Source organism: Aythya ferina (assembly GCF_964211825.1).
Source record: "Aythya ferina genome assembly, chromosome: 7".
Lineage (NCBI taxonomy): Eukaryota > Metazoa > Chordata > Aves > Anseriformes > Anatidae > Aythya > Aythya ferina.
In genome coordinates, this window is record NC_140302.1 from 25186390 (window position 1) to 25209265 (window position 22876).

Below are 22876 nucleotides of genomic sequence, written 5' to 3' on the forward strand. Positions count from 1 at the left end.
TTGTGTTACATACGTGCTGGTCAACATGCCCATATCATCCAAGCTACTCCAGCTTGTCCTGCAGAGTGGAAAAAGGCAAGAGTCTCTCACATGATTCTGTAAATGTTTTTCACCAAAATGCTCTTCCTGAAGGGCTAGACCACGTCCCTATTGCTGCACTAACTAAACTCTTCCTCTGCTCTTTCAAAAACCACGCTCAGTGTGTTTTTTTGACCTGTCTCACGGGGATCTGTTGAAGCCAACAGGAGCCTTCCTGACACGGGTGGGATGGACCATCAGCAGAGGACCATATGGTCCCAGCTCAATCTTCTCAATCACAGGCCTTAAGGAGTTCAGCCTATTAAAATATTTCCACTATCTTCTAAGCCCTTATAAGACTACCTTCTCGTGCAAGGTCAAAGACCTTGTAGCGAGGTCGCTGGAGGGAGGTGGATTCGCACCGCACCCTTGCCAAACTACACTGGAAAAGCAGAGTAAGGTCCTAGCCACATCCTTTGGCGTGACTGGCAGTAACGCCGCCTGGGAGGCTCCACCCTTGTGCTGGTTGAGAGCCGGAGCTGTGAATAAAATAATATTTGCACTCACGCCACATAGATCAAAGTCTCTCGTTATTATTATTAGGAGGTAGGTCTTGCAGTAACTCGGTGCTACGGTGTATATGGCATAGGAATGTGGCAGGTAGGGGTTGAGGGGTAGGGAAATGAAGGTGACTTCACAGGATCACAGAATGAGCACACGCTAATGACAGCAATGAAGTCAGTCCATAGATCCCTCTGCTGTAGGGGGATGTAGAATGAAACCGCAGGATGCAGAGATGTAGGGTAAAAATACATCTAAAGTAACATTCAGGGCCAGAAAATCCTCTTTAAACAGTTGTTCTAATCAAAAACAAATCCTCAATCTCTGCCATAAAAGAGGCAAAATTCTCTCCTATGGTCGACCTCGATTAAGTCAGCTGCCAGGTACACATGTCCCACATTACAGGAGGTGAAATTCAGCACTCAGGTTGGCAGGGACACTGCTCCTTAGAGCAGTTGTGGTATTTGGAAGGCACCAATTAACACAGAAATTAAACAAACAAACAACCCGGCGGCAAACATAACTAGGTGTCTGTGCTTGTCAGAGACTGGAAATCAACAGCTAGGGTTTCAGAGAGCAGTATTCAGAAACAAAATCCCCTGTGCTCTGCAAAACAGAGCGCTGTTCTTTCTTTGCACAGAGAAGTGCTCTCCCACAGCCCTCCAAGCTAAAAGCTTAACGCTCGGCCTAGTTTTAAGCTGAATTTTCAGCAGGCTAAGACAGGGAGGAAGGTCACCAAACAACAACCAGACCAAAGGCAGCCTCTGAGACGGGAGGCTCGTCTGCAGCCCACGACACCATCTCAAACCCAGGGCATTGTTCTCTGGTTCCAGACACACCTTTTTAACACACCTTACAAAACAGCCTGTGGGGTCAGGCCCATGCTGGTCCAGCAGCACCTCCTCTTTAACTCCTGACCATGAAGCCACCCACGTTACCTCCCTGGGTGCCAGCTCTCCCCACTTGCCCCGTATCAGCTGCCCGACTGAGAGCACTCACACGTGTCTGAACACAGGAGAAAGCAGCCCTGTCAGGTATCGGCAGCTTTTCCCATCCACGGCTGCAGAATCAAAAGCCTCTTTCAGGGATTAACGTCCTGAAAGGAAAAGTGCCGTCAGCCAAGGTGACAGCAGGGCCCTAGGACTGTGCACGCTCTCGTTTCCCTTTCATGGTTACTCTGTCCTTTTTACTGCCCAGGAAGAAGCAAAAAAAAAAAAAAGGCAGGCTGGAAACTAATGTTTTGTTATTTTTTTATTTTTAATAAGGATCACTGGGCCAGAAGCATAAAAACATAAAAATAACCCCAGCTTTGTTGCTGAATTAAAGAAAAAACAGCAAAATGAATAGGCACAGAAATCTGAATTAGGAATGTGAGCTGATAATTACCCTTTCGGGCCCTGATTAATTGCATTTGAAGCCACGGAGAGACGCAGAGCAGCCAAACGGGCCCGACTGCTAGCAAAATACACACCTCCAAACAAACTGGTCTTTCTCCCTCGGTGCCACCGCACTGGAATGGCAGCTCCCCAAACGCTGTTTGCCTTTGTGTCCTGGTGTGCAGCGCTACGCAGGGCTGGCCAGAGGGATAAAGTCCCACTGTTGGGTACCTCAGATAACCCCTCTGGGGTGGGCCAGCCTGCAGACTTGTGGTCTCCAGGCACAGGGCTGCGAATGGACAGATGCCATCTCCTCCATTTCTAGGTGGGAATAACCATCCCCGTGTCTAGCTGCTTAAGTTCAAGAAAGCAGTTTCACTGGTTGTTTCAGCACACTGACAAGGGACAGAAGATTTACTCCACTTTGTTGCAGTGTCACATTTGGTTGGGGTGAAGGTCTAGCTGTAATCCAGCTCCCTGTCTGCAAGAGTGGCCAGTAAAAGATGAAGAAACTCAAGGAACAGGACACGTGTAATGGGATCCGTCTCTTGATATATACTCCCCATCACTGCACATCAGTTTTTCAGACATCTTCTGAATTAGAACATATTTTTTTGAAAATATCCTACAAAAATTGTTCATTTTTGAACCCACACACAGAATTTCTAGGTTGGAAGAGACCTCAAGATCATCGAGTCCAACCTCTGACCTAACGCTAACAGTCCCCACTAAACCATATCCCTAAGCTCTACATCTAAGCGTCTTTTGAAGACTTCCAGGGATGGTGACTCCACCACTTCCCTGGGCAGCCTGTTCCAATGCCTCACAACCCTTTCAGTGAAGAAGTTCTTCCTAACATCTAACCTAAAACTCCCCTGGCTCAACTTAAGCCCATTCCCCCTCGTCCTGTCACCAGGCACGTGGGAGAACAGGCCAACCCCCACCTCGCTACAGCCTCCCTTGAGGTACCTATAGAGAGCGATAAGGTCACCCCTGAGCCTCCTCTTCTCCAGGCTGAACAAGCCCAGCTCCCTCAGCCGCTCCTCGTAGGACTTGTTCTCCAGGCCCCTCACCAGCTTCGTCGCCCTTCTCTGGACCCGCTCAAGCACCTCGATGTCCTTCTTGTAGCGAGGGGCCCAAAACTGAACACAGTACTCGAGGTGCGGCCTCACCAGAGCTGAGTACAGGGGGAAAACCCACGGATATTGCAGATATGGAGATGTCTGGAAATCAATTTCCTAATTCAATCACCTGGCATGTGATTACATACTCCTTTTTGTTCACTTTAGGCTTGCTTTCCAAATTTCACAGGCTGCACCTGGTTTTTGCATTCAGAGAATTAAAAAAAAAAAGAAGATATATCATGTCTCCATCACTCTCTCAAATCCTTCATGATTTCACAAACTTCTACACTAACCCACCCATCACCTCTGTCCCAGACTGAAGATTTCTCATCTATTTGCTCTCCTCGTACAGAAGCCAATCCACCTCTGTCACCCTTCTCAGCACCTTAGCTTATTGCACCTTCCTTGAGAGGCAATGACGAGAGCTGCACATGGTGTTCACCGTGTGGGGAAATCGTGGATTTCCGCAGCTGAAGCTCTGTGTTTTGTTCTCCATTTTTGCCTAATTCTTTACAACACCACGTTTGGCTTTCTGACTGCTGCTGACTACTGCGATGGAGTTTTTGTGGAATCATCCTCAGACCTACTGAAATCTCATCCCTGGATTGCAACAACTTTTTTTTTTTTCCCCTCCACAGCATTGCTTTGTAGTTACCAACACTGAACTGCCTTTCTGCCATCGATAGCATGAGATCCTCCTCCAGCTTTTTGCAGTCAGCTCCAAATTTTAATATCCTGAGTAATCGTGTGACCAACTACTTTAGTCATATCACTTACCCTCTTTTACAGATCCTGGGTTGAACAGCACAGAGCCTAGCACAGCTCCTTCAAGAATCCTGGCTGGTAAAATTGAGTTTCCTTTTAGATAAGAAGTTTTTAAGTCTTTATCCCCAGAGGAGACATTTTAAACTCCGGGCTCATTTGCACCTATTGGCTTTCAATCACCCAGTTAAAAACTTTCCTGTAACAATTTTAATTTCAGGTGTCAGAAACCAAGGGTTATTGTTCATGTCCACAAACATCAAAGCATCCATCCTCAAATGGAGGCTCCAATCTGGCAGAAAATAAGCTTACAGCCTATGTCAGCCATACATCAAATAAAACAAAGGCTGTTAATATAATTATCTTCTTATTGCTATTTCTGGAGGCACAGTAGGTTTTGATGGAGCTTGCAGTAATAGGATCTCTTCTGCCATAATTTACGAGCACGTCTGTCTGGAACAATTTTCCACATGGGAAATTAATCACATTCTGCCTAATGGGAGGAAAAATATCCCTTTGCAGTTTGAATTGGATTTGCCATGGTCAATTGGACGTGGGATTCTTCTTTATCCCTAGTGATAATCTGAGGTGTAGTGTTGCCGTTCAAAATTCACTGCGTTAGACTCCGAAGATGGAGATACTTCCCTGCCCGGTGATACTTTTATGCAGTGCCCACCTGGCCACGATGAAACAGGTCAAATACACCAACACGGCACTGCCCAAAAATTGGATTGTAGCATATGGCAGGGTGCCCACCTGAACGTGCTCCGGCTGGGCACAAGGTCCATGGGGATGTAGAGCCAGTGCCAGGCTGCAGTTCTGAACGATACGTGACAAGGTATGAATGACAGAGCAAAGAATGGTATTCAAGGTATGAATGGCAGAGCAGGTCCCATTCACGTCCATAAGGCACTTGCTTATTCCTGCAGGCAAGCTCCTGCAAGGCAGCACAAGAAACTGAATATAGTATAGAGACCTCCATGTGCCAGGCTAATGACAAATCTGGAGGCTGGTTGTTTCTTATTTTTCCAGAGATTCAAGACTGAACAGGCCAGAAATTGTGGCTGACCTTCCCTTTACCGAGATCATTTGCAAAGCGTCAGTTCAGGTTCAGTTCAGGTTTGAATTTTAATCCCTTCCTCTCTGCCCATCAAATGTGGGGTGCAGGGCAAACGCCTTGGTGCTGATTCATCTCTGCTGTGTAGAAATTACAAGAAGTTACAAGAAATCCCTACTCAGAGAAACACTTCTGCTTGGAAAACCCCCATTTTCTTTTCAGTTCCAGTAGAAAAGGGGCAAGAGAAAGAGTCAGAAAGGGTGATGGAAAATAAACCAGAAAACTAATGCCTCGACTGGCACCAGAGATAAAGGTGTTTGCAGGTAGCAGGAGTGGAAGCCAACGAGATCGGTGTCTCTGGGATGCCTTGCCTTGCCATTAAAGCAGAACACAAAGTTACTCAATGTTCCTTTAAGGCTGAAAGACTGAAGGAAAACAGGATGGCTTGAAGTAAGAAGGAGTAAACGTATGACTGGAAACTATGAGTGCCCCTAGCCAAGCACCCAAAGGAACTGAGTAAATTCAAAGTTCATTAGTCAGGGACTTTATTGGTACTTGGGACTTTTGACTGCTGAGCAGGATTTAGACTGAGAAGATATTCTGGGGTATGCTACTCTATTTGTGTTTGACCGGAACTCAGCCTCACCCCACGTAACATTTTTCCATGGAGATCTGAGCAGAAAAAGCCCCCACGTTTTTTCCCTGGGCAGGGTGAGAGCAGGTCCCTTCTTGGGATCAGCACCGCGGAAGGGCAGAGGGGAAATGTCAGCTCCCAACCCGCGGGGTGAGGGCAGAAGGAAAAGGGTGGAGAGGAGCAGGTCTTCTGCAAGGAACCTGAAGGTACTTTCCAAAATATTTATTCCCAGAGCAGAAACCTGCCATCCCACTGCACAAACACAGGACAGCACCTGAATTAACACCTGGCAAAAACAAAACACAGGCCATAGACTGAAACTACCCGATTGCAAGAAATACAAGAAATACTCACATTAAAGGCTGCCCACCCCATTCAGTCACTGATGCTGGGTCAAACCTTAGTTTTGCATATATCTTGAGCATTGCCTACATATGCACTCTCCAGCATACTGCCCTTATTTTAGGTTCTCTTCAAGGAGAACCATTCAAATCCCACGCAGATCCTTAAATGACTCTGAGTTAATACAGCAGTCTTCTTTCACGTACCTTCTTTTTCAACTTATTTACCCAGAAGAAGTGCTAGATTACTCTTTTCCACAGGTATATCTTTTGTACTTCAGTGTCATCCAAAGAAAAATTAAAAAAAAAAAAAAAAAGCTTGCTATTTTCCACATACCTAATTTTAACTCACCGTTTATTAATTTGTGTTCATGTGCCAGGAGGACAAGACAGGTGCGTTTCAGCTATTGTGCTGGGTTATAAATCTGTTACTTGAAAAGAGGGCACCGAAATGACCACTTAGAAAATATACACAATGCAAAGATTCCAATCGATTTCTGGTATTTTTGGAGGCACACAGGACATCATCTTTAAGGACACACAGGCTGATCCCTTGTACTTAACTCTTCAGACAGCTCAGCTGCCTGGGAGTGGTTGAGGAGGGTCACTCCTGAGTCAGCCCAACGAGTCAGATTTGCTTTAGATCATCTCTTAGTCCCCAGGAAACCTACCCAACGCATCACTGACTACACCCACAGCACCTGAAATTCCCCGAGGAATCACAGGCATCACAACAGCCGCACACAAAAACTTGCTGGCCCTTTCAAGGTATTGCGATAGAGGAACGCTGCGGAAAGGGAAGTGCACATTTCCAAAAGCAAAAGGCATTAATGAGGGCTGAGTCTGGCCCCGGCACTAGCACGGAGGAAAAGCAAGCTGACTGACATCAGAGATGGTGTCTCGTTGCTGGGAGTGAGAACACGGCTTGGATCTGCCACGTGGAGATTGGAAACATATGCAGCATCCCTGGTCCTCTGGGGAACGCCAGCCAGCTTCAGGCTACAGAGGAGAGAAAACAGAGAGGAGCCCGGAGGGGACGGCCCCCTGCTCAAGTGCTGGCACTGAGACGGACCCAAAGGACTTCAAAAAGGGGCGCAAGCACCCACAGTGGCTGCTTTGCAGCACCACAAGGCCCTACATGTGGCTTATGGGGTGAGGAAGCCAAGAGAAGCTGTGTCCCTGTGCAGGAAACCAGCACAGGCAAGAGCAACAGAAGTCAGTGAGACTGAAAACCATTATCCCCCTTCCCAAGGAGCCACTGGTACAGACAGGTTTTCCTGCAAGCGTACTGATGCTCTTAATGCTCGGGATAATAGCTTTCCTTCCACCATACTAAAATAGCCAACCCATGCGAAACAGAAGTCAGATTTTCAAGCACACAGACACGCACCGGGAACGCACGGACACTTCAGAAAACAGGAGCCAGGGTCAGATGACGCTCGGGCTCTTCGGAAAATTTCCTGCTGGAGTCTGTCGCTCTGTAAAACTATCCTGAAATAATTCAGACACTCCGGGCGGAAAAGCCAGCTGCTTCCCTGGGTCAGCCTGAGAGCTGCTCTTAGGATCGCTCACTTGTCCACCCAAAAGAATTGTGCCTCGGGCAGGAGGCTTTCGCTGGCTGTAGCCCAGAAAAAGCCCAGTTTGGGATCCCAGTAAGCCAATGGGAGGTTCCTACACCCTGCCTGTAGCAGCCTCTGCTTGCACGAGGCTGGGTTTTATGGAGAAAGATGAAAAGAGAGGAGTTTGCTCTGCCATGCATCCGTGCTGCCCTGCACCACCCGCTTTCATTGTGGTCCCAACGTCACACGAAACCGTGCCTCATGCAGCCTGCTGTAAAGCAAGCTCTTGTGGGAAAAAGGCCGGGACTGGGTTCCCCCAGTCTCCCCCATGCTGCCCTGTGAAAGCCACAGATCCCACTGCGTCCCCGTGCCAACCCTCAGCCCTTTGATGCCCATGCTCCCACTCCCTCCTGTCCCCCGGAGGACGAAGCAGCCCGCCCTCCTCTCTTACTTGTGTCATTGCACGCAGCAGCAGCCAGGAACATTTTTTTCCCTTGCAGAGGAATCAATTCACCATAACGCAGTAATTTAACTCCCCGGTAATTAAGAAGCCTAAACTCAAACTCTCACTTCCACACGGTTACTCAGAAGGGAGGAAAACCAACAAAAACACTCGTCGCCATCCCCAGAACCACCCCTGTGAAGGTCCTAATTCCCTCTATCGCCTTAATTAAAAGCGGATGAATAGCAGCCTCGAAACGTTTCGGAGAAATAAAGCCGATCTATAGGCTTAGGAAAATAAAACAGGAGGAGGGAAACAACACACGAAAATCCTGCCAATTTTAGGGCTTACCAGAGGATTACAACATCTGGCCTCTCTGTTCAAGGGGAGGTGAACCAGGGAAGGGACGACACTGCAGGGGACAAAGGTGCCGCACAGGGCGAGCATCGCCTGCAGGGAGCTGGTGGCAGGAGCAGAGGGAGAGGAGCAGGAGCAGAGCTCGGAGGCATCGCCCTCGCCGGCACGGCTTTCCTTCGGCTGCCCCAAGCACTGTCCCTCCAGCCGACACCGCAGAACAAAGGATCTGGGCTAATTGCAAAAGAAAGGGGCCCAGGGGGGAGAAGAGCCTGCCAGATGATGAGTAGAGCTGACCTCCAGCGAAATGGAGAGCGATTTGATGAGGAATAATGTAATCCATGAGCACAGCGGGGAGCGGTGCTGCTGCAGCAACAGAGCACCCAGCTCCAGGGGACATCTGCAGAGGGGAACAGGGAGCAGTGCAGGCACCTGGGTAACTAAAGGTCTTTCCTGCTCCAGTACCTGAGTGCCACGCAGTGTTTGATGGATTTAGTCTTTTTATATACCATGGGGAGATGTGGCAAATCCCACTTGTCTCTATTTTTTGCCCAATAAAGAAATGCAACGAGGCCAGGGGCAGAGCCGAGCCTCCTCTATCCCACCTGCGTGCCCAGATCTCCCGTCGCCTCCTTCTAAAGCACCTGCAGCAGAGGAAAAACCGGGGATGAGTTGTGGAGAGGATTAATGGCTGCATACAGCCTTACCCAGTGATTTCCCACATCACACGCTAGGGCTGGGGGAAGGAGAGAAGTTAAACGCGAGCCCCCGGCAGCCTTCCCCTCGCTCCCACGCCCGCACACGGCGAAGCTGTCTCTGGGGCTCCGTGGGAGCAGCATCCACACACACCCAACGTGCACGCACATGGTGAACCCAAACGGATTGTTTTTCCACTTGGGCGAGAGAAAATTAAAACCTCGTGAAAGTCTTTTTTTTTTTTTTTTTTTTTCCCCCCTCGGAAAGAAAGCAAATGGACTTTGCTGGGCTTTACCGCATCTTAGCCTCCTTATCAGTTCGATTTCATTCTTAAGTCTTTTTAAAACCTGGTGTCACACAATCTGGCAGCCACAGCGATGGGCTTTATCTAGAAAAACACAGGGAAAGGGTTTTCAAAAGCCCTCGGACCTGCTGTAACTGCTCCTGCCGAAATCAAGAGTAAATCCAAGGATACTGCTGGGAGCAGAGGTCAAGGCTGAGTGGGCTCGACGCTACAGAAACTTATGGGTGGGATTTTCAATCTCTTCCCAAGTGATTACTAATAACAAAGTATATTAAAAATAAAGAGCTGAGCTGTGACCCTGAAAATATTGACATATGTGCCTAGCTCACAGCTTGACAGTAATTACGGGGGGCTGATTTCTCTCACTTTCTCTAATGTAAACCAGGAATAAGAGTCCAGATGCTTGTGAAAAACCTTGGCTCGCAGAGAATCAGCTACAGCCATTTGGTGGAAGCGCCCGAGGTCTGCAGGGCTTTTAAACACATGCATGCAGGCAATGTTTGAAATTGTGTGAAGACTCTTTTGGTGCACCAGGACCTTCCTAAACTCATGGTCACACCAACATGTGAGGGCACCAAACGTGCGACTGGACTCTTCTGGCTGTGATGGTGCTGGATATCCGGAGAAACAGCACTCAAATCCACTCACTTCTAATGGACCACAGTGGAAGTCAGATAAGGAAATGAGGGCTAGTAAAAAAAAAAAACACTAGGAAAAAAACATATTTTATTGTATTTGTGCAGACCTGACTCTGTGACATGAATTAATCCAACTTCAAAGGATCAGACGTCGCACTTACAAAGCGTTGCATCGAGTATAAGCATTTCCAGGCTATTATGCAAACCCAACTGAAATAATATTATGGGCACAGGATTGCTCTGGTTCCCTAATCCCAAGAGGAAAAAGGATGTGACTTATTTTCTCATCCTGACAAATCATCTTAAGACATTGCTGAATCAGGCATGCCTGCAGCTCAAGAGGAAATAAGTCCAAATGTTTAACTTTTAGTACCGACTTTGAGGACTCATTAATGAGAATGTAAAAATAATCTTATTCAAATCCCCTCATTGTTCACGATGTAAAGCCTTAGATTTGGTAGTTACTTTGGAACAGACAATGCAAAGGGGTAGGAAAGGTCACTTCCACTGTTACTCATTTCCATGCCGTTTCACCTTCGGGTTCCTGCACAATGCAGCAGTCTTCAGAGCAAACATTTCAGGGGAAAACGGTGCAGTTGCATAAAAGGAGCAACTGTTCCCACCACGCTAAAGCCATAAAACTATCGCAATGGAACCAAAACTTGATAACAGTTTAATGGCATAAAGCAATATTTGGACGAAATTGATCCCAATCATATCACTCTAAAGTTCCCTTTCCAAGTTGAAAAGCTTTTATTTACAGTCTTTACTTACACCCAAGAGACTTTGCCATGTTTTAACTAACCTGCCTTCCTTGTCTTCTTAACCTTGGTCCCATTCCAAGAAAAAAAGATGTCATCTGACCACAGGTGGGGTACAATTTCCAGCAGCAGAATTAGCCCGCAACACAAAATCCCTGCTGTTTACGCACTGAGTGATGGAGCACGTCCTGGGGAGGCAGCTTAGCCAATGTTTCCTCGATGAAACAGGTGGGGACAAACAGGCTCGAGGTATCTCTGACACCACATCAACCTCTTGCATGAAACAAATCTCTAAATCCTGCCTCTTTTAACCCTTCTGGTGCCACAGCCAGCAGCGGGGAAGCAGAACATGCTGAGACCAGCCAGCGGGTCAGTGCCATCGTTACGGGCACATCTCCTCAGATGCAGCTCACCCCGCGTTGACACAACCATCACAGCCTGCTGCACAGCAGAAACACGGCTAAAAAGGTGCAGTCTTCCACCATCTAAAGGCTGTGGAGTGGGAAGAAGCCCAGGCAGGTGCTCCGAGCAGCTCTGGTGGTGCAGCAGCACATCCCCGGCTGCGGGATGCCGCAGGGGGAAGGGGTGCCACGCGGGGCAGCATCCCAGCTCCAGTTGGGAAGCTTTTGCTTGGCAGCTTGCGTGCTCCCTCCAGCTGCTGGCTGCCCGCTGGTGGCTCTCCTGTCCCCTGTCACCACCTACCAGACCCAGCAGCAAGCAACCCCTTCTTCTCCCAGCCCCTGGGAGAAGGGGGTGGCTGGGACATTGTGCAAAAGTAAATATTTACATAGCCGGGGCCTTCCTTCCCCTGCCCTGGATTTTCTCCCCCTTCTTAAAATGTCACAGATCAGCTGTTTTCATAATTGGGCAGGAAATGAGTTCCCTGCTGGCTGGCAGCTTAACACCCTCGTGCACCACGGCTCCAACATCTGCCTCTGCTGCCTGCCCCCACGTGCACCCGGCATCTTCAGGGGACGGATTTGGCTGGGAAGGAGAAGGAAGCAGGCACGGAGCAGCACAGCTACTCAGCACGGCTGAGAAACCCCATCCCCTGGTCCACGGGTCAGTTCAGGATCCCGGGAGACCCAGCGCTGTGTTTATGTCACGTCAGAGCAAACATCCATAGCAGAACAACACGGCTTCCTGCCTGCACGCAGCAGCGAGTGCACTCAGGAAATTGAGGCGTATTTCGAGCTCGCGACTTTTTCTTTGTTCTTTGGAGATGTTGCTAAAAGGATTATTATCTAGAGGAGACTTCTCCTCCCAGAAGGAAATGTGTTAAGCACAATTTGGCATTTTCTGTGTTTTGCAGGAGCTGGGACCAGGCTAGAAATATTCTCCCTTCTCCTCTCCGCAACGTGGAAGCTAATGACTTCAAGAGACCAGCGGTGACGGCACTGCCTGGTGGGAACAGGCAGCAAATGCCTTTTCCTTGTACTCTGATCCGGTGATTTTCCTGCTTGCCCAAGAGGATACCAAGCTACTCTGTGTTTGATGGGCAGAGTGACATCCACTCGCATCTTTCACCCCGACGGTGCACGCAGAAGAAGTGAAGCCAGCCTGATTTCCAGCCCCAGCACCCGAGCTAAAAACCCAAAGCAGGCTGCTGATGTTTTGCTTATTCCAGGTCAGCCCCGTGCCACTCACAGCCCCAGACAGGAGAAGGAACCTGCGGGTCGGAACCTGCCAGTGGTGAGGATGTAAAACCAGGAGCGATGTCATTTTCTGCTCCTTATTTAGAGGTGGCAAAACCCTGATGGAAAATGACATGGTGGAAGTGCTTAGCTGCAGACCCGAGGAAATCTGAGAGCAAACATTAATTACCTTCATCCCGAGCACAAGCCTGGGGCCTGTATTAGCACCTCAGTGAATGGGAGAAGCTCAAGAGGATTGTTTCCCCTTTGTAGGACTCACTTTCTTTTCCTCACCTACCTAACCTCGCTTTCCTCTTTCTAATTGCGATGTTATTCCCTCTCTCCGCTTCAGTTTTCCCTTTAAATGGGACTATAACTCCAAAAAAAGAGTTGTGGGGCTTAGGCACTGCCATAGGTTATTTCACTGGCATGGAAACACTCCCTGCCTGCAGGATCCCCTCACTCCGCTCCTAAGTGTAAGGATCCCCTTATGTGTAAGAACAAACGTGTTCGTGAGAGCCTTAAAATAGCCCCATTGTGGAGCAGGAAGGTCTGCAAACACAGCGCACTTCAGAACATCAGCGCCCAAAAAGCTTCGTAAATAGAGAAAACGGAGTAGGAGAAATCGCTTGTGATCAGGCAGCGAACTCCCAGGTTCATTGTTTCCAAAGCCTCAGGAAAAAAATAATCGCAGCGTATTTTAAGCATGCGAGGGTTTAAATAAATCAGCTGGCCCAGCCAAAAGGCAAAGGGGGATGAAAACGGATGCAAACAGAGTTCTGGGCTATTACTTAGCTGCGAATCTCAGCAGGGCTCTGCTCTCCTGTATTGCCCAGGCAGATTAAATGGGAATACAACAGAGACAAGGTCTGGCAGCGAAGAAACATCCAGAGGGAATCTCTAGAGCCTGTGGGACTGCAAAGCCATTGCAGTCCCTGGCGAGCCTGCCTCCTATGTTAAAAAGCACTTTCATTCTCTGGGTCATTTGTTGATGGATTGTGGGAAAAAGTCAGATTTCAAGCGAGAGATGAAGACAAGCAAGCCCTTATATAAAGCCACCTTTTCCCCAGCCTGTGGGCTGAATGCAGAATGCTCTCAGACTTGCTACATACCAGCCACTTTAGATTACAGGCTTGCAGAGTTATTTTTAAAAAGTAATTATAGTAGTGGAGGGCACACTCATCTGGAACGGCTGCCCGAGGAAACGACGAGCCCAGCGCAGCTCAAACTGCTTTTCAAGTCTATAATCGTGTTTATTTATTGCCTTTAAAAACAAGAATCGAAATCCAACTAATTTCTGGGCAAAACCGTCTGTATATTTCCCCAAGGAATCCAGGCAGCTCTGCTGCACTGAAAGGCTGCCCTGGTTGCAGGCAGCCACACTGCACCGAAAACCTTTTTGGTTGAGCATCACGCATCGAAAAAAAAAACACAAAAACTCATTAGCTCTGGCTTCAAGCAAACCCCAAACAAAAACTTTTCCATCCTTTGTTTTCCCTTGAAGCTGTGGCTTGGTAATTACAAAACCCTCATCAGGAGACTCTGATGGTCCAGGAGAGGCACATCGTGTTCTGCGCATGCTGATTTCTGCCCAAAGGTGGTTTCTGTTTGCACTCTTAATGTGTAAGGGAGGAGAAAAATATTCTATAGGGGTTTGCTACTCCAGAATGGGTAGCAAATGGGCTCTTCATTTCAGTTGCTGGATTGTAGATTTGGGATCTACACACTGAAAAAGAACTCAGAAGGGTTGAAAGAGGTAAAAAAGGACCACGTACTTGGGCAGAAGTCACCATCATTTCCCCGTTAAATGTGGAAGGGCGGGTGTCTTTCAGAAAGTACCTCCAGAAATCAAACCCGAACCCTTCCAACATGCGTGCTGGGCTCTGCCCACACTGTGTCTCCACACGGGTGGATAGGTGATAGAGGACCTCGGGGAGAAAAGTCCTGGCAGCAAATAACCGCAGCAACAAGAGGGTCAGCGCCCAGCTTCATTCAGAAATCGAAGAACCTCACTCAACCTCTCCACCATTTTTTTGATCCCTTTTGTAACGAAATTGGGCCTTTGGCTCAAGCCCTGTTAATGCCCAAAGCCTCCAAGAGGCCTGAGGGTGCCTTTGAAAGAGGCTGGGTACACCCGTGGGGCTCCTCACAGCTCCGGCAGCTCCTTCCTCTTTTTTTGCAGGTTCTTCAACCCGCAGCAGCCTAAGGGCATCCTATGACCTCACGCTTGACAACCATAAAGACTTAAACCCTAAAAATATCTCCACGGGATCTGAAGAAAATAATCCTGCCGCTTGCCCCCCTGAAAACCATCAATCCTCGTGCCGCTCGGCCCAGGAACAGCCGCTTCCTCCCGGCACTTCTCGCTTTCCCTTCAAGCCTGGAGCCGCCAGGAAATGCATTCTCCTCTGCTAAGAGACAGGAGATGAATTTTCCGCAATAGCTCTCCTAGCAAAGCAGAAAATAGAAAGAAACAATAGCAACCGCTCTCTCGAACAATAGGAGCTTCTGAAGAGTAACTCACCAGAGGCACAGCATCGCCCTTTTATCAGCCAGTCCTAAATAAGCCGGAGTGGAAACCAGCCAAGGACCCGTTAGCTGTCTGGCTAACACTGCCTCGGCCCAAATAGAAGTTCGTCATAAAGCTGGAGACATCCTTCCTTTTCAAAGAACGGGAATGAAATCTGACAAATTCTATATTGAAAGGAAATTATCGTGCATTATGGCACGGCCTCCACAAGGCTCTCCCAAGCCATCCTACACCAGGAGCCCCCTGTCCCACAGGCTGCGAGGGGCTGGATCCACGCAGCAGGCTCTGTCCAGGACCTCTTCGCTCAGTGAACCTGCTCCTGCACTGCAGATCTTTTCTGGGGGAAATGTTTGCTGCCTCATATTCGGGAGGCCATGGAGTGCCTCTGGTTACCTACCCGGGCTGATTGTTATTTGTAGCACTCGGGCATTACTCAGCAAAGCAGCCAGCTGAGACGTGTCTGGGTGCATGCCCATCAAACCTGCAGAGACTACACCTGTGTACAAAAGGCACGCTGTTTAGGATGACTTAATCCATAATTTAATCCAAAAAGTCAGATATGAATGCTCTAAGAAAACTTCATCTGATCTCTCCCTTTTTTTTTTTTTTTTTGTTTAACCTTCAAACTATTTTTTGCCTGGCTCGGAGCTGCTGCAATGCTGATCCTTTCAATGCGGGTCAGGGATTCAAAACGATGCTAAAGAAAAGTTAAAAGAGCTCACTAATACCTTGCTGCTCGGGCTCAGATTGCTGCAGGAGAGGATAATCAAAAGCGAAAAACAAGCCTGAAATTAAATAAATATATTTCCGCTCAGAAAATCCCTCTAAGAGTTAGGAGGAGGAATGCATTTCCTTGTAAATGCCACCTAGCAACAACCTCTTCAAAGGAAAAAGGAGCCGGGAACTGGAATATCCCTGTGATTTCTACGGGTCCTCCTTACCAGCGGGAGGGAGTGCTCTTTGAAATCCCCGTGTGCTCTGCCTCCACGAGGTGGGGAGAGTAAATGCAGAAAATGCCCTGCGTGCACCAACCACGGCTGAAATTCAGTCCCTTCGACAGAATTATACGCGGCCACGTCCTAATTTTGCTGATCCTGGTCTTGATTTACACGGGTGGAAGGGGAACCGCAGGATCCAAAGGTCACCACAGCCTCAGTTAGTGGGGTGAGCCCGTCCTCTCTGCCTCAGCACGAGAGCAACCTGCCAGGATCTCCAACCAGACGCTGCTTCTCCTGCAGCCCGGGGACAGACAGACAGAGCCAAGCTGGAGCGCACCCAGCCGCTCGGCACCACCAACAAAATCCTGCTGCAAACCTGGCCCGAGCCTTTCTCCTCAGCTTCCTCCTCCCCGGAGAAACGACAGCATTTGAAAGGGGAAAAAAAAAAAAAGACAAAAAAAAAAAAACAACAACAAAACCACAACCCCGAACCGAAACAGAAGCAGACATAGCCACCTGGGATGCAGTTCATCGGCAGGAGCTCTACCTCCCCGCTGCAGCCTGCGAGCGGCCAGGAACGGGGGTGAGGACGGTCCCGGCCGGCGTTTGCTGGAGGTTACTCCCCGTCCTGTCCTCCTGCATTGTGCAGCACCGAGGGAGGCTCCCGCCCGCGCTCCCCGGCCGGCCCCAGGTGCCTGGGCGGCGCTGCCATCGCCTCCCGTGCCCGAGGCCGCCGCCGCGCCCTTCCCACCGCCCTCCTGGCGCACGCAAGGCTGCAGTCGCCCTCAGATGGGCCTCGCGCCCCCAAAACCTGCTTTGCTCCTTGCTGGGCCGCGGGGCAAAGCCCCAAAGTGCTCCCGCTGCCCCAGGGACCCTTTCCAGATGGTGCCGGGGCGTTTCGTGTCTCGGGGAGAAAGCAGGGCTCTTCCTCAACAGCACCGTCTGGAGCTTCGCCTCCGCCGAGGAGAGGAGCAGCAGCGCCGTGGTTTCCTCCCTCGTAGCAGCTCAGGTGCAAAAGCAGGAGGAGAAAATAGGAACGAGGCCAAAACGAAGCAGCAGAGAGGAGCAGACCTCGCCCGCTCCAGCCCACCAGCTCCCTTCGTCTTCCCCCCCGTGTGTCCCCAGGGAACCCCATCACGGCGTCAGGCCACAAGGGGGACAGAGGAAGGGAGGACAAATCCGTAGCCTCTTCTCCCTGCTGATGCAGATAGAAAAGTATTTGATGGGGAGGGAGCAAAGCTCCAAGTCCACCCTCCAAAGATTGCCCTTCAGAGACGGCAGCAGAAGAGGTGAAGGAGAAATCAGTGCCTCTCGTGTGGGCTCAGCCGACAGTCCCACTGCTACAGCCAAAAAGTGCTTTTCATCTCTGCCTTTTTACAAATTGTCTTTGGTCTAAAATGGGTTTTTGTGGCAAATTTTATCCTAACTCTTCCACAAACTCCTTTCATCCTCCCTAACAAAAATCTCGTATCACCATCTCAGCAAATACGTCATGCTCTCTGGCCTCTCCACAAAGATCTTCTTATGTGGGGTTTTTTTTCTGCCTCTTCTGCCCTGATGAAGACTTTTCCAACAGTAAAAGGGAAATCGGAGAGAAGAAAGGAAGAACAGATAAGAAGATACAATGGGGAGAAGGGAATAAAAATGTAAATGTTTCCCTCTCAGTATGATAAAGGAAAAAAAAAAAGAGATCACAAAAAATTGAGGGTAGCAGGGTGAGCCTCAGGAAGTAAAATAAAACCATAAAATAACCCACGGGACTTCTTGTTCCTCGCTCCCCTTCATGGCAATGAGGCTGTAGAGTCCTTATTTGTGTAGGAGGGAAGAGGGGAATATATTTGAAGAAATAAACTGATAGACGATAGAAAAAAGGTGTCTGGAGGAAAGGAAAAGTGCCCTTCCCTGCTGTGGCCTCTCCTTGGAGGGCAAGGCTCTGAACTCTGGTACACTTTTCTTGTTCCTACAGGTACAGGAGTTTCAGCACAGTCGAGTAATGAGGCTTGATTACCCCAGCGGGGAGGCAGCCCTGCCTGGTCATTTGCAGCAATACCACCCCAGCAAAACAGCAGCAGTGAGCGCAAAGGGGGCTGTCACCTGTGCGTAAAGCAAAAAACCCCAAAATCACCTCTTTTAGGACAGCACCACGGCACTGCAGACCTGCTGGAGTGCCTCGGGCTGCTGTGTGTCGGCTTTCTAAAACAGAGCCGATGGCGAGCCCGGGGCACTCAGCACCTGGCAGTCCTTCCAACTTGGCTGCATCAGGCCCACAACAAGCAAGCAAGATCACAGCACCTTCCTAACACTCAGATTTAAGCGCAAACATCTGCCCTGCTGTGTGGTTTTTTTTTTTTAATTAAGACAGCTGGTAGCCAGGTATTTGTCTCGGCGATCCGCAGCTCCGGCAGCAGAAATGCCAGGCACGTTGTAATTACAGCAGCCAGTTCGTTTAACAGAGTTGGACGTGGTTTGACATTCAGCTGAGTCACCTTGTTGCTGGATCAAGCAACGAGGGCTTTTCAGCAATTCGACAAGAAAGAGGCAGAGATTCTGTATCAAAGGTAAAATACCTGTGATATAGGTTCTAAATTAAATGCAGATGAGGTCCAGTCTCTGCCGGCAGCTCCTCTCTTTCGGACACTAAGTCAACCCAAATGTTTTCCAGATCCAACTCTTCCCCCAAGGACACAGCAACACCATCTCCCTCGTGTTCTGGGAGGGTGGGAAGTGTTATAACGGGCATATGGGATGGATCTGCTCCTCCGCAAATATCACCCACCCATGTACCAGGACATCCATCACCCAGACCTGCAGGCAGACAGCAGCAGCGACCTGTGCTCAGCCAACACTTTTTTTAAGACAAAGTAAAAGAAATCAGCCAGTGGCAGTCAATACAGGAGGAACAACCTTTACCTACAGACAGGTTTTCCTACAGCACCTCCCCTAACGTCATTTCAACACCTGTGTGGTGCTTTTTAGGGATCTCAAAATGCTCAGCAGCAAGAAGAGCAGGCAAGCAGCACCCGTGCACACAGTACAGACATCTCACAACCTGACTCATCTACGAGTTTGCTGGTGGCACAGCTGAAAATAGAGCCTGACCTTGGGCTCCACTCACTCCAGGTTGGAAATTGAGGGCAACACCACCTCCCCCTGGCTGCACAGGATCTGGATGCTGCACAGGGAGCTGCAGAGAGCAATCCCTGATCCCTGGGGCTGCTTTCCAGAAGGCCCGTGGAGGCTGCCAGGCTGCCGTGCTGCCCTGCTGTGGCTCCAACGCTTGCGTCACGTATTTGTGCTGCTGCTTTCCAAGGCCCTGCTCCCTGCTAGCCCCAGAGCTGTGCTCGCCACACATCTGGAGCAGATCTTCTGCCTACAAGCAGCGTCAGGGACCGCGGCACACTCCTGGAGAGGACTGAGCCCTCCCATCCCAGCTTGTCTTTACAGACCTTTGGGGGAGAGCTGGGATCTCCTTTTTACGGCTAAAGGCAGAAAAGACCTTTTAACAGGCTGAAAATACTCCATTTATCTTCACGCTCAGTGCCGCGAGCCAAACTTGAAGCCAGCAGCCAGAATCGTGCAGTCAGACAATGGGGAGCTGGCCTGAGCCAGCATTTCCAAGAGCACGCTGCGGTCTGGCTCAACGCGCTGTGCCAGCCCCGCAATCGCTGCTGGCAGCGTGCAGCTACCCCGAGGAGAGGACATCCATCACGTCTAGCCCTCTCTGAAAGCTGTCAGAGGGACAGCAGCTCAGGCCAAAGAGGCATTTCTTTAACTTTGCAGACAGTATCTCACCCATCTTCTTTAGGGCTTTGGTCATAGCATTACCTGGTAGAAAAGGGATGATTCTTTGCTTGGGGTCTTTCTGGCCTCCTTCGATGGGGAACTTGTCCAGAAGCTGCATCTGCAAAGGAAGCAGAAGAAACGCTTTAGGGGGAAGGCAGAGTGGCTGCTTAGGGACAGAGGATTTCTTGGCCCGTGTATGGCTTGGAAGAGGATTAGCAAAGCAAAGCAACTGCAGGAATCCCTCTGCCCAGCTGCAGAGGAGACTGGACACGACAATACGATCCTGCTCACTCCAAGAAAGGGAGGGCAAGTTTCTGGCAGCACACAGGAGCTGGGATGGGGTCAGGGCAGACATCTGAGCCTGGCCTTGCCACGCTCCTAAAATTAGGCTCTCATCCTTCATCACAAATGCGCCTTGTCTCTGCTGCACAGCCTGCCCGGGTTGGTAGAGGCAGATTTTACCTGTCCCTGTGACAGACCTCCTGCCTAGCTAAAATTGCTGTCCAAGCAACCAGAAGCTACCTTCCAGGGATCCCAGCAGCCCCGTCACCCCTTCCCAGCAGACCGGGAGCGATGTCTTTCAGCCCATGGCCTGCAGCCCCTGAGGAAGGAAGCCAAGCCCTCCTGCAAGACCCCTGTCTTCTCACCTGAGCTCCATCCACACGCAGCCCAAAGCAAACACCCAAACTGGCACCAAAAGCTGGCTGGGGGGGGGGCTCTTCAGCCCTGTGTGTCCAACAGCGAGGCCGTCTGAGCTACCCACCCTTCTGCTACCTCAAGAGATTTCCTTTAAGAAATATTATTTTTTTTGCTATAACAGAAAAAAAAAAAAATCACATTTTATTTTATTTTACTGTTCTTGTTTGAAGCACACAGAGCCCTTCTCCTCTCCCGCGGCACACAACATCCCCGGCATTTTCCCCACATGGAACGGGAAAGCAAAGATCAAGAGGAAACTCGGGAGCAGAGGGAACATCTGCGCAGGAGAAAAACTTAAAAGATCCCACATGTTCCCCCATCAGGGAGCCAGCCTGGTAAATAAATAGAGCGTAGCTTTGCGGATCGCTCGCTAACTCACTTTTCTACCTCCAGAGCCACGATTTTTATTGAAAATGGGAAATTTTGTTTTCTTGGAGATGGAGCTCCGGGTGTCTGAGGACAGCCACGGGCAGCGGTTTTGTTCAAAGAAACACAGGGGAGGGGGAAAAGCCCCAGCGATTCACTCCAAACTCCCCTGCTCCTCCACTTTGAGCCAGGATTCTCACTTACTTGCACAGTGACTTATTCAGGCTGGAAGCGATACAGTCAAATTCTCATGGTTATTCTTGGAGTTAGATTAGCTTGGCTAACACAAGCCTTGCTAACCACATCAAGAGCGTCGCAATGTGTACAACAGCTCTATTTATCTAAAGGGTGGATATCAGCAAAATAGATACACCAAGCGACAGCTGGAAGAGTTTGGCTAAGCTTTCCTAGACGACACTGCCCCGGCTCTCGTTTCTGCTGGGATGGCAGAGCTGGGGGTGGCACAGGTTCTCCGGAGGCCATCGGTGCGATTTATGGGGCCACAGCCTGTCCCAAGGGTGAAATCTCCTGGATGTATGGCAGATTTCTCGTCTTCTTTGATGTATCGGGCAATATCCCAATGGGCAACATGGAAAATTAAAGACAAGGAGCGAGCATTTGCCCTGCCCCAGCAAGAGAAATGGGGCAGTGCTGGGCGCCTGGGCAGGACCATCAGGATGGAACCAGCAGCTGAATCCCTGGTGTGAGATGGGGAACTTACAGAGATCCTACAAAGGATCTGTGCAAGGACATAACAGCAGGCCAGCAGTAACGTCCCGGCCTCTGTACCCAGCTGTTCTCCTCAATGCCTAGAAAAGCACTCCCAGCACGACTACGGCTGTGTGAATGAGTGTCAATGACACGGAAAACCTGCAACAGACTGGGAGGCAGTGACTGCCCAGCAGCTCTGCAGGGCAGGAAGCCCTTCAGGATGTCAAAGCCAAACAGAAAGAAGCACAGATCCTTCCCTGGCACTTCCCTGATCGGTTCTGCTGTGCAAAACCAGCGCAAATCAGATCTAAAATCCCAGACAAGCAGGATTCCTTGCCCTTACACTCATGGAGAAGGACACAAAGCAGAAGACAAGGAAGAGATGGGCTTGTGGGGGAAAAAAATACACAGCAACAGGCCTGAATGAAACATCCCAAACCTGCCAGAGGTGATGGGGCACCCTAAGGCAAAGCCAAAGCCCATCTCCAGTCAGAAGAGATGCTACCAGTGGAGATAAATGGCCCGAAATGCAGGGAGCTGCGGGCTGCACCACAGAAGCTCCTCCTGGTAGTCACAGCACTTTCCCCACGAGGATAATTAACAGCAGAAGACCAATAAAGAGATTTTCGGTTCACTTAGATGTCTGCACAGCATCCAGAAGTTGAAAACTCTTTAGCATGTGACAAATGGTTTTCCGCGAAAGGAAATCACTACGTTTCTTGCAAATATACATAAAACTGATAAATATCTGTCACTTATCGCCCCTGGCTGTTCCGTTCAGAGCTGGCAGCCTCCACAAATTGTTTGAGACACAACATTCAAGGTAGGGACATGATTCAATGCATGAAGAAGTCACCTCCTGTTGCCTTGAGTAAAAGCATCCCGGGGGAAAGGAAAGAAGGGCAGCCTGGAGGTGGAGGCTTCCCGATGGATGGAGTTAGGGCAGAGAAGAAAACCAAGTGGGTGATGCATTTTCAGCAAACCTCCAGGAGCTCACGCTCGGTTTTTCTGCCTACAAACACTCACCCTTAAATCCCACCACGGGGAGGCTCCGATTGCATGAACAGTGGGATGAGCAGAAAGAAATCTGTCCGCCTGGCACAGGGTGGGGGATCCGTTTGGGAACAGGGAGGGGAGACGGAAACCGGGAAACAAGCCTCCCACCCAGACAGGCAGCGCGTCTGGAGGCAGGCTGAACAAACACACCCCAGTCCTGCTTCTGGCACAACACATGTGTGTCCACAAATGATTTGCCACCAAAACCGCCTCTCCAGGCTCTGTCTCCCCAAATTACGCTGGGTTTGCCAACAGCTTTCCTATGTAAGTCCTCCACAGGGCCCTGCTCTGGGCTCTGAGCAGCTTTGTTCTCGCTTCTGCACTAAGCTCTGTTAGACCTGCTGTAAACCTTGTGGTCCACACGAGGACTTTCTTACTCGCAGTAGTCAGTAAATAATAATGTAATTAATCAAAATAAAAATCAAGAGAACTGCTTGTGTGAGGTGCTGCCCGTTAAAATGAGCTCAGTCCCCAAGCACTGTCCTGCTCCTCTCCTTACTACCTGCTCATCTCCGTGAAATCACTTGACTGG

At 49.6% G+C, this 22876-nt stretch overlaps 1 protein-coding gene across 5 annotated transcripts in view; it reads right to left on the minus strand.

Annotated features, from left to right (window-relative positions):
• The window catches only part of SH3PXD2A (SH3 and PX domains 2A), a 231564-nt gene that overhangs the window by 154692 nt on the left and 53996 nt on the right, over window positions 1-22876 (minus strand). For all 5 annotated transcript variants that reach the window (XM_084525924.1, XM_084525923.1, XM_084525919.1 and 2 more), the window contains exon 3: window positions 19555-19630. In XM_084525924.1, coding sequence (XP_084382050.1) covers window positions 19555-19630 — 76 coding nt within the window. The remainder of the gene's footprint in view (window positions 1-19554; window positions 19631-22876) is intronic.